Source organism: Anomaloglossus baeobatrachus, chromosome 1 (genome assembly GCF_048569485.1).
Source record: "Anomaloglossus baeobatrachus isolate aAnoBae1 chromosome 1, aAnoBae1.hap1, whole genome shotgun sequence".
NCBI lineage: Eukaryota > Metazoa > Chordata > Amphibia > Anura > Aromobatidae > Anomaloglossus > Anomaloglossus baeobatrachus.
Window position 1 is genome coordinate 629,785,275 of NC_134353.1, and position 16,738 is coordinate 629,802,012.

General features: G+C 45.8%; 1 protein-coding gene across 1 annotated transcript in view; it reads right to left on the minus strand.

Moving 5' to 3' along the window:
• The window catches only part of GMPR2 (guanosine monophosphate reductase 2), a 46,434-nt gene that overhangs the window by 13,647 nt on the left and 16,049 nt on the right, over nucleotides 1-16,738 (minus strand). The window contains exons 2-7 of the mRNA XM_075319005.1: nucleotides 8,116-8,208; nucleotides 4,053-4,172; nucleotides 1,551-1,634; nucleotides 1,267-1,440; nucleotides 1,105-1,186; nucleotides 204-310 (exon numbers count right to left, since the gene is read on the minus strand). Of these exons, the coding sequence (XP_075175120.1) occupies nucleotides 204-310; nucleotides 1,105-1,186; nucleotides 1,267-1,440; nucleotides 1,551-1,634; nucleotides 4,053-4,172; nucleotides 8,116-8,202 (654 nt within the window). The 5' untranslated portion in view covers nucleotides 8,203-8,208. The remainder of the gene's footprint in view (nucleotides 1-203; nucleotides 311-1,104; nucleotides 1,187-1,266; nucleotides 1,441-1,550; nucleotides 1,635-4,052; nucleotides 4,173-8,115; nucleotides 8,209-16,738) is intronic.

Genomic DNA, 16,738 nt, shown 5'->3' on the forward strand with positions numbered 1-16,738 from the left:
AAATGGTCCAGGACATTCAGCAACAACCAACGACCTCACAGCAGGGGCCAGGTTGTTGCTGGATGTCACACACAGCAACATCGCTGTTGTGTCACAAAAGTCGTGCCTCAGCAGCGATGTTGCTAGCGATGTTGCTTAGTGAGACGTGGCCTTTATATTTCCTGTGTAAACAAATGGATAAATACAAGTATATTTCTACTAACTGATATAATATGGCCATTTAGTCCATGAGCAGCATCTGCACACTCAATCACGGCACTCAGTTGTGGATATCCAACTCCTGTCTTCTTGCGGGTGGTGCAAACAGAACCTAATGGAAGGTAAATTGTTATATGTGAGGCACTGATACAATACTGTTATTCTAACACCATGAGAAATGAAGGGGTTGTTATGTAAAGATGCCTCCTGTCTACATACCTAATTACAGCATATGAAAGTCTTAGGGACCTTCCTGTATGAGCCAGAAAGTAGATCCACTGTTCAAGAGCAGCTCTCACTTTAGCATATTAACCAATTCACGCATTACATGGATCGTCTATCTACTTGTGTATAGTCATATTCTAATGTGTCCTAATTACCTAATATAATCCATGGTCTTTTAAAAGTCAAAGAGGATTTCCACGCAAAATGGAAAAAATACATTGCTAAATCAGAAGAGTAAGAAGCAAATGCTGATACAAGACCATAAAATGTCAAAAGTATATGAATTCTAAGACATGTGACATCATTTCTTATGATTGTGGAGTTTAAATATCTAATCAAAAGAAATGATTAGATGCGAGAATAATATAAATTCAATTCACATACAATTAGGTGAATAAATACATCTTCAAAAGTGCCAATAGTTATTAAAAGGAAATAAAATATTGCAGTTTAGTGTATAAAAGATAGCATCTGAATTTCTCCAATCCTCAACGTTTGTGGCAGCCACAGGAACCTAGGCAGGTTCTCAGATAATGCAAGTCGTAAATTTCAAGGAAAAAAGAGGCAATGTGTGTGGGTTATTCTTCTCCGCACACCATTGTATTTATTTCTTGGAGCGTCAAGTTCTTCTATAGCTACTAATTTCACTTTTTCATCATTAGAACATTAAACAGACAGTACCTGGCCCTATTCCGACCTTGATTATATCTGCGCCTGAAAGGATTAGCTCCTCAACCATTTCTCCAGTTACGACATTCCCAGCCTGCAGACATAAATGATATGTCAGAAAATGGAAGGCTAGAAAAACAAACGGACAGGAGAGGACACACTGTATGTTCTCACCATGATTGTGTGCTTGGGGAACCTTGCTCTCACATCTTTTACGTGCTGGACAAACTGCTCAGAATATCCATTAGCAACATCAAGGCAGATGTAACGTATCTGAGGGACGGCCAATAAAACCGCCTCTAAATGCTGGAAGTCGTTTTGGCCAGTGCCAGCGCTTGCAGCCACATTCTACGAGGTAAGCAGGACATTATGTTAAGAAAATCAGAGGTTTAGGAGACCACTATTAGTTTTCTTGAGTTCACTAGAACTCCTACCAGCGCATTTTCTCTATTACTTACATCAAGACATTCTGGAGAAGCGGCAGCAAATTCCTTCCATTCTCCAACTGAGTAGTGCTTGTGTATCGCTGTGAAGAGAGAAAACTGAAAAAGAATATAAAATTAGAAATAAACTTATAATCTGCTTATTCAGAATTAAAGGGAACCAACCACCAGGATTTTCCTATATAACCTAAAGCCAGTGCTATACTGGCACTATCAGGCTGATGCTATACATACCCTTAGTTGTAAGGTCGGATGTATACTTTCTGAAACACAGGCAAGTAAAGTTTGTGAAATGCACTGTTATTTGATTGATAGAGGTTGCAGAATATCTAATAGGTGGGTTGGATTTTGCTAATTATTCCTGCCCTTTCTGCCTGCCTGTCCCCCCCCATCCCCTGTAATGACTAAGACAAGGGGAGGAAAGACAGGCAAGTAAAGAAGGTGGGAATAACTAGCAAAACCGTCCCACCAATTAGATATTCTCCAACACCTATCAATCAAGTAATAATGTATTTCACAAACTTTACTTGCCTGTGTTTCAGAACTATACATCCGATCTCACAACTAAAGGTATGTATAGAATCAGCATGATAGCGCCAGTATAGCACTGGCATTAGGTTATATAGGAAAATCCTGGTGATTGGTCCTCTTTAACAACATAACTTCAGAACTCTTCTGCTGTGTCATATAGATTTGCTAGTCACTAAACAGCAGCTGACTGGTTGACCTGACTGTCAACTTGCTGTACATTGCTGCAAGATCTCTGCTACCTTAAGTGAATGAAATACTGAAACTCAAAAATGGAAAAATGAAGTAGCCACTCCAGCAATAAGCACTGAATGCTTGGCTAAGGTCATAAAAGGGAATCTGTCAGTAGGATCAACCCTACTAGGTCACCTATATGGGTATCTAGGTCATAAGAAGCTGAACGCCTTGATATCTGCGATCTGTTGTCTTATTTCAGAGAAATTCCAATTTTTAATATATGTAAATGAGTTGTTCCAGGCCGTGGGCCAGAAACTGATCTGACTGAGCAGGGCCGGTGTCAGCACCCAGCCAAGTGCCGGGGCCCTGGACCGCTGGGGGGGGGGCACTCGCCATCGTCAGTGGCGGTGATCATTTCTGCGAATTCCTGGAACTTCAGTTTTCAGGTCTGCATCCGCACTTTCCTGGCTCCCGGCCCTGCACTTGCTCCAAGTATTAATTGCTGAACGCTGGGAGCATGTGTACAGAAGTTCACCTGTGGGCGGAGCTAGAGTGCCGTGCGCTCCTGTCCCACAAATGAAGAAGAGCTGCAGTGCAGCACCAGACATCTGGCCCAAAGCTGTATATGCCCTCCCACCCACTTCCTCCCTTAGCTGTATGGCCCCACCCCCTCATAGCTGTATGTGCCCACCACCCCCGAGTTGTATGTGCCTCCCGAGAGCCATGAACCCTCCCTCAGAGCTGTATGTGCCCCCCCGCAGAGATGTATGAGCCACCCCCAAAGCCGTATGGGCCCCCCAGAGCCGTATGAGCCACCCCCCAAAGACCTATGGGCCCCTCACAGCTGTATGAGTCACCCACCAGAGCAGTATGGGCGCCCCATAGCTGTACGAGCTACCCCCCAGAGCAGTATGGGCCCCACAGAGCTGTGTTGGCCCCCTTGAGCTGCGTGAGCCACCCCCAGAGCTGTATTTGCCCCGCTTCAGAGCTGTATGGGCCCCTAGAGCTATATGAGCCACCCCCAGAGCTGTATGTGCCCCCTGAGAGCTGTATGACCCCCCCAGAGGAAACGAGGGACAAAACACAAAAAGAAGTGACATGGTGCATCTTGGCTCCGTCTTCAAAAACGCAGCCTAAAAAAGATGCACTGTGCAGACAGCAAATAGAAATCTCATACACTTTGCTGGGGGAAGGAAATACACGCATTTTGGTGCTTCTTTGTGATCACAAAACTTCATTAAAAACCCAGTAAAAGACACAGCATGCACATATAGCCTTTTGCATGCATAAAAATCAAATCTCCAAATGAACATGAATAATAATCATATCCATAGAAGAACATGTTTTGCTTGTTGTCTGGGTGATTACCAGCATATTCACATCAGCAGAAAATTGTGAACAGGTGTTCCAAAAAAAGTCGACTGTTGATTTGCATCAAAGGGTCATTAGGTATGTGCACCACCCACTGACATCGATGTAAGGAGTTCTCAAAAAGAGAGCGATGTCCAGGAGATAACAACCATTAGTAAAGGGATGACCGAGTAACAGGTCATGGCGTATTGGAGATGGCAGTCAGTTCAGTATCTGAAATATGTAGTAACAAAAAATAAGGGAGTAAAACAAAATGTAAAAGTAGGGAACAAACACTGGGCAACAGTTTATAGTCCTGATAATGGTGTAAATATGTAGGACCCATTAATCATAAGAAACGAATAACATTTCTGACCCTGATGACAATGTGTTAGTTTCACATCTTCCAGTATAACAAGACTCTCATCCATATTTCTGTTTATGGGTGTAAATATTTTTCACCTTGCACAGCGCTCTTGCCATATCAAAGGTGCCCACTGTGTCCATATTTGCAGCAATTATTGGAATCCCTTGATAGCTTTGACCTGAGTTCCTGAATGTAAAGGAACGAGAAAGTTCCACCTGGAAACAAAAATCTAATTTACAATTTGGTTCACATGACTACATCGCCCACAGTAATAATGATACAAAGAAATAATGTATCTGAAATGAACAATTTGGCACCAACTACTCAAGACCGGTGATTATCTCACTAATCCTGAAGAGGGTGAGTGTTGGTGTCCTGATTCATTAAAGGGAATTGGTCAGCAAGGTTTGACAGTATGCTGTAAGGGTTAACACACAGAGTTCACGCATGACTCTTATCACGGTCCATGGTGTTGTTTACTTGCAATGTTTGTTTAAGCACCAAGAGCTTATCATTGCTGGGACTAGCTGACAGACAGGCACTTGTACGACTCTGCCCCCTTATGTGATTAAACACCAATAGTTAGAGGATGAAATCCATACCACACTAAGACCATTAATAAATATTAGATATTAAATATAAAAATCAATAAATATTTTCACAAAGTGTATGGATATAGGATCAATAGGACCATTCGGAATTAAAGTACTATACGAAAAAAGAAAAACCGAACAAGAGTCACTGAATATTATATCTTTATTAATACATGATTAAAATGCACACATAATCAAAACACAGCTATTGACTGGAAAAAGGGGCGTCAAAAACCTGCATAGCATGTATAAATATGGTACAAAATATATGAGGCAAAGGGGTTAGTGTTAAAGGATTCAAACAGGATGAATAAATAAGTAAACACAATACACAACTAAAATGTCAAGTGCTAAGAAGTTGTGGCCAAAGGTCATGCCACAAGAATGATTATTCAGCTGATAGTAACCAGCAGGGTAACCATCATAGTAAAAATCCACAGGACACTAAACCTGAAGCCTCAAAAGCAGGTAGAATGCAAAAGAGGAGACGGCTCAAGACAGTGTCAACCAGTAGGGGAAAACATATAATTGAAAAAGTGTCAGAATCGCCACAGAGTGACACTAAATAGTGGTATAATGATATTCACCTAATAGGTAAGAGAGCACGGCGTCCTCAGAGTAACGAGACGCCTTCCCCGACGCGCACACGTTTCGTCTTCTTCAGGGAAAGACGAAAGACGACGCAACGAAACGTGCGCGCACTGGGGAAGGCATTGCGTTACTCTGAGGAGGCCGTGCTCTCTTACCTATTAGGTGAATATCATTATACCACTATTTAGTGTCACTCTGTGGCGATTCTGACACTTTTTCAATTATATGTTTTCCCCTACTGGTTGACACTGTCTTGAGCCGTCTCCTCTTTTGCATTCTACCTGCTTTTGAGGCTTCAGGTTTAGTGTCCTGTGGATTTTTACTATGATGGTTACCCTGCTGGTTACTATCAGCTGAATAATCATCAGCTGATCTAAGGGTACCTTCACACTTAGCGATGCAGCAGCGATCCGACCAGCGATCTGACCTGGTCAGGATCGCTGCTGCATCGCTACATGGTCGCTGGTGAGCTGTCAAACAGGCAGATCTCACCAGCGACCAGTGAACAGCCCCCAGCCAGCAGCGACGTGCAAGCGACGCTGCGCTTGCACGGAGCTGCCGTCTGGAAGCTGCGGAGACTGGTAACTAAGGTAAACATCGGGTATGGTTACCCGATGTTTACATTAGTTACCAGCGCACAGCTGTGTGTGCAGGGAGCAGGGAGCCGCGCACACTGAGCGCTGGCTCCTTGCTCTCCTACCATAGCTACAGTACACATCGGGTTAATTAACCCGATGTGTAATGCAGCTACATGTGCAGAGAGCAGGGAGCCGCGCACACTGCTTAGCGCTGGCTCCTTGCTCTCCTAGATGCTGTACACATCGGGTTAATTAACCCGATGTGTACAGCAGCTACATGTGCAGAGAGCCGGAGCCGGCAGCACAGGCAGCGTGAGAGCTGCAGAGGCTGGTAACTAAGGTAAATATCGGGTAACCACCTTGGTTACCCGATGTTTATCTTGGATACAGCTTACCTCAGCTGTCAGATGCCGGCTCCTGCTCCCTGCTCGCTTCATTTGTCGCTCTCTTGCTGTCACACACAGCGATCTGTGTGTCACAGCAGGAGAGCGGCTTTGAAGAAAACGAACCAGGGCTGTGTGTAACGAGCAGCGATCTCGCAGCAGGGGCCAGATCGCTGCTCAGTGTCACACACAGCGAGATCGCTAATGAGGTCACTGCTGCGTCACAAAAAGCGTGACTCAGCAGCGATCTCGGCAGCGAGCTCGCTGTGTGTGAAGCACCCCTTACTCTAATTCTTGTGGCATGACCTTTGGCCACAACTTCTTAGCACTTGACACTTTAGTTGTGTATTGTGTTTACTTATTTATTCATCCTGTTTGAATCCTTTTACACTAACCCCTTTGCCTCATATATTTTGTACCATATTTATACATGCTATGCAGGTTTTTGACGCCCCTTTTTCCAGTCAATAGCTGTTTTTTTATTATGTGTGCATTTTAATTATGTATTAATAAAGATATAATATTCAGTGACTCTTTTGTTCGGTTTTTCCCCTTATGTGATTAGCAGATCACTATCTACAGATATTGTATAAAGAGAGCATGGTGTGGGCAGGGCCAGCTCTCTGAGCACTGCTGCATTGGTAAATCTAAAACTTTTGATTGTCTCAGAGCCCAGTAAACTAAGTGGTTTGGATTCAGGATCTCTTTGCCTACATCATACTGCTGTCAGGTGAGGTAGCAAAAATCAGCTGACAGATTCCCATTAAGGGGCAGCTATTATTTTCTGTACTACTGAAATAGCATTCAGGATAGTGGAATGGATGATCTCTGAAAAAACAAAACAGATTACTGCCAGCAACTGGCACAGGAGCAGTAGCTGCAGGACATTGTACTTATAACATACCTATATCTGCTGACAAGACTTGTACCTAGGGTCTGAGATAAGAGAGGAGTGGTCCAACCATTTGTATTAAACTAGTTAATTCTTGGGAGCTTTTCAAGTAACTTTCACAGCTTACATATCGTCCTTGTCAGATGAGAGTCTAGTCTGTGTGCCTAAATTCTAGTGCTAATCCATATTACCAAGCCATCCCTTTACATTTAATTAAAGGGCTTATCTGGGACTATTTTAATTTTTTTACTATGTGCCTATGAACTAACAGGCAGGCACAGAGCAGGCACAGAGCAGTCACAGACGGCTCCTGCTGGTGATCCTGCAGCTTCTGCTGATCACGTGGAAAGAAGCTGCATCTCTTCCCCTTTACACTGTGGATGGGGCGAGACTGCCGACGTCATGCTGACAGCTGGCTCCCCGCTGCCTAACTACAGGGAATCAACAGTCCATTTGCATGACGTCGGCAATCAAACCTCGTGGACAGATAAGCCCGGAAGAGGAAGTCAGCCAGATATGATCTAAACTATTTACCTGCAGATTATCATTATATTCTGCAGGTGAATAGTGTTTTTGGAAGTGACAGGTTCCATTCCCATTAATATCACTGTCAATCTCTGACAGCAGCATTTAAGTGGCACAATCCGGATGGGTGCATCTACTTGGGTGCCCACACCGCAATGGCAGGGTGCCGAAGGACTGCCATTGCAGCAGGAGCCTGCTAAAGGTCCCTGTCACAGCCATCCTGATACTACTTTGAAGCCCTAGCTACAGGTTGGGCTTCATAGGAGACCATGACTGTCACCTTATACTATAATACGTAAAGGGAATCTGTCACCAGGTTTTTGCTCCCCCCCCCTCTGAGAGCAGCATACTGTAGAGACAGAGACCCTGATTCCAGCAATGTGTCACTTACTGAGCTGTTTGCTGTTATTTTGATAAAATCAATGTTTTCTCTGGTGCAGATCTAGCAGTTATACAGAGCTCATGAATATGCTGGACTACCTGGCAGCAGGCCAAGTAGTAGTCCTCTAATGCTAATCTACTGCTGATAAAACAGTGCATGGTTCGCACAACATTTTCAGGAATATAAAAAAGAAATGAATCTGAAATAGGCTCACCTCACTGCGAGACTTCAAAGTACTTCTCTTTGGTCTAAGTAAAACATCCTTAAAATCCAGCTTAATATCATTGTCTATTCGTGGCATGATTACCTGTAAATGAGCAAAGACATATATAAACCTGGAGATTTAATGAAAGTAGGAAGATATCTGAAAACAAGAGGATGTAAAACACAAAAAGAATATGTGGGTTATTCAGTATGTTTAGTAGGTAGGCCCGTTCCATAATTGTCTTAGACCCTTTATTTTCTGGAGTAAAAATGGTTCAAACAGCGACTTTTATGATTGCATTTCTCATCTTAATGGATGTGCCACTTTCCATTAGGATATGAAAAGTCACTGAATCTTTACCCTAAAATCATGATCCCAGGTGTGCAGCTGCCTATCAGCATATAGTTGCCCCTGCTAGCAAAGAGAATTGAGCATTTTCAGTGTTTACAGCAGCTCAATTAACTTTTTACATGCCGTGTTCAATAGCGACCGATGCATGTAAGGAGTGTGACAGAAGGAGATCACTCCCCCTGTCACTTCATTGGCTCACCACAGAGCGAGACGTTAGCTAGGGCAACTGAAAGTCTAACAACTGTCTTCCTGTCCATCATAAAGTCTAATAGATTGTGTCTGAGCCATGGTCTATTGGGCAGCGTCTCAGTAGAGAGTGTGATCGTACTGCGTATTTTTTTTCTGGAGATCAAAAACATGTATTTTTCAAGCAGAAGATGCTTTAAAATAAAAAATAAAAAAAAAAAAAAATCGATCCTGCTCCTTGACATTTTGTTCTCTTGAATTGTTGTTTGGGGGTTTTTTGTTACGGTTTATTGGTCATTTGCTGAAGCACTTTTGTTAATGTTTTTTACATCCGTTTTTGGCTAACATTTTTTCAGTGCTTTAATTGGTGTTTTTCTGATGGCTTTTGTAATCCATTAAAGAAGCACACCCATTAAACGTTTTTATCCATCATATTACTGTGGCATGGTGCGTGGCTCAAAACTTGCCATGTGCCAGAACTACATCTGACACTGTTCACACAGCAGTCGGACATTCCACATGATGCTGCTTTTGAGCTGCACAGACAGGCTTGGCGTCGACCTGCTGTGCTCTTGTCAGTAACTGGGTTTGCAGGAGTTAGTTTCTGCTAGACTGTGAATTACTGCTTGAGAAACGTGCAGAGATCTATCACAGTCGCCTCCACCCTTTTAAAGATAGTAGAGCCTGGCCTCCCATGCCAATGATAGCTTATGCGATCCCGGTCATCGTGCTTTGTTATCGTGCTGCTGGTGAGCTTCTGTGTGCTGTTTGGTGTGTTGTGGAAATTCTCTTGTTTGATTATTTCCTCCCTTCCTTTAGTTTCCTCCTGAACACATATTGTCGTATTGTGAGTGATTGCTGTCAGTTTGAGTTTTGGTTTCGCCCTCTGTTTATTTGTGTATTAACTACTCCTGTCCCGGCCCTTTCCTGGGTGGAGGGAGGGGGACCACTAGACCATGGTTGTTCAGGAGCTAGGGTTAGGAAGGTGGCCCAAACATTGTCACCATCAGACGTATCTTTATGGTTCCCCTAGCCTGAGGGCCAGTTTAGGCTCCCCTGTTCCTAGTGATCCCATCACACTCTGTAACAATTATATAACAATGTCTACTTACAATTGCTCATTTTGCCCTTCTACCCAGTTAATTCTTCTCTTTTCCATTGTCTATGACATCATGTAATTAAAAAATCACTAGTTGAATCCCTTTAGGCGCTATGTAGAAACAAGAAGTCTCTTTTTCCTACATCCTATCTCTTCAACTCCTGGCCCTGCTCCTCCTCCTGCCAGGAACTTTGCAGTAATTACTCATGCAGGGAAAAAAGACTTCCTGACTCTACGTAGAGCTTAGAAGGATTCAGCTAGTCTGTTTTTAATCACCTGATGACATAGACCTAATGGAAAACAGAAGAATTAACTGGGTAGAAAAGCAAAATGAGCAATTGGAAGTGCTTATACAGTGCTGTATAAGATGATGATTGCAAAATATTAAGAGGACATAAATTTTGATGGGAATGCTTATTTAAGCAATGATTAAATTGGTAGATATTTTTGTGGAAGCAGCAATAACAAAATGCTCAGAAAGATGCCCAGGCATGACAGAGACATGTTTTAAGCCTTCCCATTGACTTGTATTGTCATACAGAGTGACACATAGAGAGTGACTGCAGACTTGTCATTATGGACCGAACAACCCATTTAGAAACCTTTTGGAATGGACTGAGAGTGAAGTTTCAGACTTTGCTAATGACACAAAACGATGCAGGATAATAAAAACTGAGTTTGATTGTATAATATTAGAACATTATCTGCATAAGATGTCTATATTGCCAAACACTTGGCAGATGAGGTTTAAAGGGAACCTATCACCAGGTTTATTCCTTATGAGCTGCAGCCACCAATAGTAAGCCCTTATGTACAGCATTTTAGAATACTGTATTTAAGAGCCTTAGGGGTACTTTGCACGTTGCGACATCGCATCAGCTAGCGATGCCGAGCGCGATAGTACCCGCCCCTGTCGCACATGCGATATGTGGTGATTGCTGCCGTAGCGAACATTATCGCTACGGCAGCTTCACACGCACATACCTGCTCGGCGACGTCGCTGTGACTGCCGAACTATCCCTACTTCAAGGGGGAGGTGCGTTTGGCGTCACAGCGACGTCACCAATCGGCCGGCTAATAGAAGCGGAGGGGCGGAGATGAGCGGGATGTAACATCCCGCCCACCTTCTCCCTTCCGCATTGCCGTCGGGACGCAGGTAAGGAGATGTTTGTTGCTCCTGAGGGTTTACACACAGCGATGTGTGGTGCTGCAGGAGTGACAAACAACATCGTACCTGCGGTCGACCCGACATTATGAAAATGACCGACGCTACACAGATCACCGATTTTCGACGCTTTTGCGATCGTTTATCGGCGCATCTAGGATTTACACGTTGCAATGTCATTACCGGCGCCGGATGTGCGTCACTAACGAAGTGACCCCGACGATATTTCGGATGCGATGTCGCAACGTGTAAAGTACCCCTAAGCCGCTATATAACGTAAAAAACACGTTTAAAATAGTCACTTAGGGGCTGTCCGGTCCAATGGGCAACAGTGGTCTCGGTCCGGCATCTCCTCCATTTTGTGGTGCAGTCACCGTCCTCCTTCCCACTACATCATCCACACAGGGGCCTTCATTATGCTCCTGCATAGCACACTTTGAAATGCCCTGCTGAGGGCAGATCAAAGTATTGAAGTACACATGCACGGGTGATCTTTGACCTCTCCTTGCGCCTACGCATTACAATACTTTGCAAGGGCAGATCAAAGTGCACTGGAGGGCAATGGCGGACTCTGTGTGGATGACATAGGATGCATCACCCACATGGGGTGGGAAGGAGGACGGCAATCACACAAGATGGAGGAGGCACCGGACCGGAGAACAACACCACCCATCGGCCCCAACCACCCTCTAGGTGAGTATAATAAAGGTCTTTTTTATGTTCTACAGAGCGGCTCTTATGTACAATATTCTGTAATGCTGTATATAGGGGACAAATCTGGTGACAGGTTCTCTTTAATGTTGATAAATATAGAGTAAAGGACCCAGGATGGCGTAATCCTATTACTCCATATTCATGGAAATAAACTCGGGACTACAGAACAGAAGAAGGACTTGGGTATTCTGGTTAAAAGTATGCTGAGTAGCAGTACTCAATGTCAAGTAGCAGCTGCTAAAGCAAACAACATATTAGGGTATAAAAAGAGCTAAAATCCTGTGATTCCAATTTATTATTATCTCCATTATTACTATAAATCACTCGTAAGGCCACATCTAGTTTATAGGATCCAGTTTTGGGCCCAACGTTTTAAAAAAGACATTCGGACATTAGGCCACGTTATTTGCTGACTTTTTACCTCAGTATTTGTAAACCAAAAGCAGGAGTGGGTAATAAATGTAGAAGTGGTGCCCGTGTTTCTATTAGGCCGGGGCCACACGGGGCACTAGTGCGATGCTCGCATGACACTCGGCTCACGCTGGCAGCGCAGCAGGAGCCGAGTGTCATGCTAGTATCCCTGCGACTGAGTCCGACTATGCGATCGGACCTCAGCTGTGGGGAGTGGACCGGCGCTGCGGAGGGGCGGGCCGGCACGGAGGAGAGGAGGGATTTATCTCCCTCTCTCGTCCGTAGCCGGCTATTGCGATTCTCGCTCTGCACGCGCGGTACACCGGTGTACCGCGAGTACAGTGCGATTTTTCTCTCGCCCTATTCACTTGAATAGGTGTGAGAGAAAAGAGTCTCGCATTCCAATCGCAGCATGCTGCGATTGTTTTCTCGGTCCGATTAGGGCTGAGAAAATAATCGCTCATGTGCGCTGACACACAGGCTAAAATTGGTCCGACTGGAATGCAATGTTTTATCGCACTCCACTTGCACCGATTTTCTCGCCGTGTGGCTTAGGCCTTATACTTTTCCTCTCATTGTTTCTGGTTTTGGCTATAAATACTTAGGTGAAAAAAAATCACCAGCTTCACAATGTGTGAACATGGCCTTAAGTCACTTTTCTTTTTATGTTTTGTTTGCATCAAATTCTTCAAAATGGCGCTTGTGGTTTATAAATTTTGTTCAAAAAACAAATGCTTAATTTCTATTTTCAATCTTTGTCACTTTTCTAGCACAAAAATATTCATGTTGCACTAAAATATTGCACGATATATTCAGTAATCACTTGTAGGCCCTGTGCGCATGCTGCGGTTTTTGATGCAATTTTTTTTTAAAATCTGCACAAAAATCTGCATGTTTCTCCTGAAGCCAGCAAAGTCTATGAGATATCTGAAGTGCTGTGCTGACGCTGTGCTTATTTTCCTTGAAGACTTGGTGCAGATTTTGATGCAGAAAAAAATCTGCAAGATGTCAATTATTGGTCCGGATTTGCAGCGTTTTTTTACCCATTGACTTCAATGTTGTGATGAAAAAAATGCTTCAAATCCACAAGTGTGTTCACACAGTGAGCTTTTGGTGCAGATTTGCTGCCTTTTTGCAGCATTTTTTAACACAAAAAAAGAATGGTTAAAATCGGATGTGATGTCATCAGGATCAGGACAATGTAAAATTAAAGGGGTTATCCGGCTTATTTTGCCGATTTTTTTTTTTTTTTATTTCACTATTGGGCTACATTGGGGCAGGGAAGTAGATAGCAACTACCTACCTGCGCTGCTGTCATCCTCTCTTCCTCGGCTCAGAGCCGTCACGTGACCACTCCTGCCGGGATTTTGCTGCTTCCTGTGACGTCACGTTGACAGGGGCAGGACCTTGTTGATGGGCATCATCACAGCCGCATCATGTTGCTGCCCAGGTACAGTGCGACGGAGCCCCCGCCCCTCCTCACATTCTGTACTCTTCCCCCGCCCCCTTTGCGCTGTTATCTGTGAGTGCACTGTCTTCTCCCCTGCACTGTATGTGCCAGGGCCCTTGACAAACAGGGGGCCCACCGTCAAGACTGTTTCCTGACAGTGTCCCCAGGCCTTTATGATGTATGGGGCCTGGGTAACTGTCTCTCTGCACTATGTGATGAGCGCGGCGTCCTGAGCTCCTGGCTTTTGAATACTGCCGGGAGCAAAGACCAGGGACACCACCTGACACCAGCGGTCAGCAGCACTGATCTGCATCTCTGGGACACCGTTTAGCTGTTAGGACGCTGCGCTCATCATGAGGGAGAAGAGAGAGAAAGGAGTGAGAGACTGGACAGGGGAAGAGAGACTACGCTGGGTGGGGCAAAGGAGACAGTGCAGGGGGGGAAGAGAGATCACGGGGGAGAGAAGAGAGGCCGCAGGGCGGAGAAGAGAAACTGCAGGGGGGAGAAAAGAGTGCACGAGGGGCGACTGTATTACATAACATTCTATAACTCCAGGTGTGTATGTGTGTGCATTATATATATATATATATATATATATATATATATATATTGTGAGGTAGCGCGGTCGGCTGCGCAGCAGAAGACACGGGATCCAGGCATATAGGTTCACAGCACACGGTGTTTAATGTCCAAACAAAAATCCACAGCAATATACATGTCTCTCCAGCAGAGACTCAGGGAGTTGTGATCACTCCCTCACACCCGGCACACCTGCCCCTCGTTCCTGTTTCCATTTAACCCTTCCTTCAGCCTGTAGGGAAACAGCATTAACCCTAGAGTGGATTTACTTTCTATCATGGAGTGAGCACAACCGGGGCGAGACATACCGGCCGTCATAGATAACCCCGGTCACAGTCTCACATACCCCCCCCCTCAGTTCAAGCGTGCGGGGTTGAACTCCCGCCATCAAACACGGGCCGCGGGACAAGGCATCGGCGTTGACCTGCAACCTACCGGCCCGGTGTTCAACCGTAAACCGGAAGTTCTGCAGAGAAAGGAACCACCGGGTAACCCGGGCATTCCGTTCCTTGGCGGACCTCATCCAGACCAGCGGAGAGTGATCAGTCACCAAGCGAAACTGCCGTCCCAGCAGGTAATAGCGTAGGGACTCCAAGGCCCATTTAATCGCCAGGCACTCCTTCTCCACTACGCTATAATTCCGCTCGGGAGGGGTGAGCTTCCTACTCAAGAAGGTGACGGGGTGTTCCTCCCCCTGAACCACCTGAGACAGCACTGCCCCCAGGCCGACCTCAGAGGCGTCAGTCTGTACTATGAACTCCTTCCGGAAATCAGGGTTGACCAGAACGGGTTGTCCGCACAGGACCCCCTTCAGGGCCCGGAAGGAGTCCTCGGCCTGCGGAGTCCAGCGCACCATGACGGACTTCTTGCCTTTGAGAAGGTCCGTCAAGGGGGCTGATAGTCCCGCAAAATCTCTTACAAACCTCCTGTAGTACCCCACGATACCCAGGAAGGCCCTAACCTGCTTTGTGGTCAGGGGTCTAGGCCACTTCTGGATCGCCTCAACCTTGTTAATTTGGGGCTTTATCACTCCTTGGCCTATCACGTAGCCCAAGTAGCGGGCTTCCGTGAGTCCCAACGCACATTTCTTGGGATTGGCTGTCAATCCGGCTGTTCGAAGCGCGTCCACCACCGCTTGTACCTGTTCCAAGTGGGTCTGCCAATCGGGGCTGTAAATAATGATGTCATCAAGGTACGCTGATGCATACGCCTGGTGGGGTTCCAGCACTAAGTCCATCAACCTCTGGAACGTGGCCGGAGCGCCATGTAACCCAAAAGGCAAGACAACATAGTGGAAGAGACCCTCCGGCGTAACAAAAGCGGTTTTCTCCTTGGCGGACTCCGTCAGTGGCACCTGCCAGTACCCCTTGGTCAGGTCGAGCGTGGTAAAATATCGCGCCTGTCCCAGCCTATCAATCAGCTCATCCACCCGGGGCATGGGGTAGAGATCGAACTTGGATATTTCGTTCAATCTCCGGAAGTCATTGCAGAACCTTAAGGAGCCATCGGGTTTTGGTATTAGGACAATGGGACTAGCCCATTCACTCCGGGATTTTTCGATGACCCCCAGGCGTAGCATTGTCTTCACTTCTTCTGATATGGCTTGTCTTCGAGCCTCCGGCACGCGGTATGACTTCAGGCGTACCTTCAGGTGAGGCTCGGTGACAATGTCATGTCGTATCAGACTGGTCCTACCCGGCAACTCGGAGAAGACATCGGGGTTCTGCTGAACCAGCCGTCTGGCCTCTCGCCTCTGTTGCTTGGTGAGGGCTTCTCCGATCTTTACTTCCGGTTCGTCCTCTCCGGAGGTCGCTGAAGCCGGGAGTGAACGACCCGAAGAGGAGGGAGATGGGGGAAACTCAACCATCAGGCTTTCCCGTTCCTGCCACGGTTTTAATAGGTTGACATGGTATATTTGTTCAGGTTTCGCCTACCGGGCTGCAATACTTTATAGTTGACCACCCCGACTTTTTCCTTTATCTCGTAGGGGCCTTGCCACTGAGCCAGGAATTTACTCTCCGCCGTGGGGATTAATACCAACACCCGATCCCCGGGTTTAAAGGTCCGCACGGTGGCTTGTCTATTATAGCGGCCGCTTTGCGCGGCCTGAGCCTCCTGTAAATGCTCCTTCACAATTGGCATGACCGCGCTTATGCGGTTCTGCATTCCTAAAATGTGTTCAATCACACTTTTATGGGGGGTGGGCTCTTGCTCCCATGTTTCCTTTGCCAGGTCCAACAATCCCCGGGGATGTCGCCCGTATAACAATTCAAAAGGCGAAAACCCCGTGGATGCCTGTGGCACCTCTCGGATGGCAAACATCAAATAGGGAAGCATCATATCCCAGTCCTTCCCGTCTTTGGAGATCACCCTTTTTAGCATGGTTTTCAGGGTTTTATTGAATCGTTCTACTAACCCATCCGTCTGAGGATGATACACAGACGTACGCAACTGCTTGATCTGGAGTAGCCGGCATAGTTCTTTGGTCACTTTAGACATGAATGGGGTCCCCTGATCCGTAAGGATCTCCTTGGGCAACCCCACCCGGCAGAACACAGAAAACAACTCCCGAGCTATAAGCTTCGCCGCAGTATGTCTGAGAGGTATCGCCTCTGGATACCGGGTGGCATAGTCAACGATCACTAGGATGTGTTGGTGCCCTCGAGCAGACTTTACG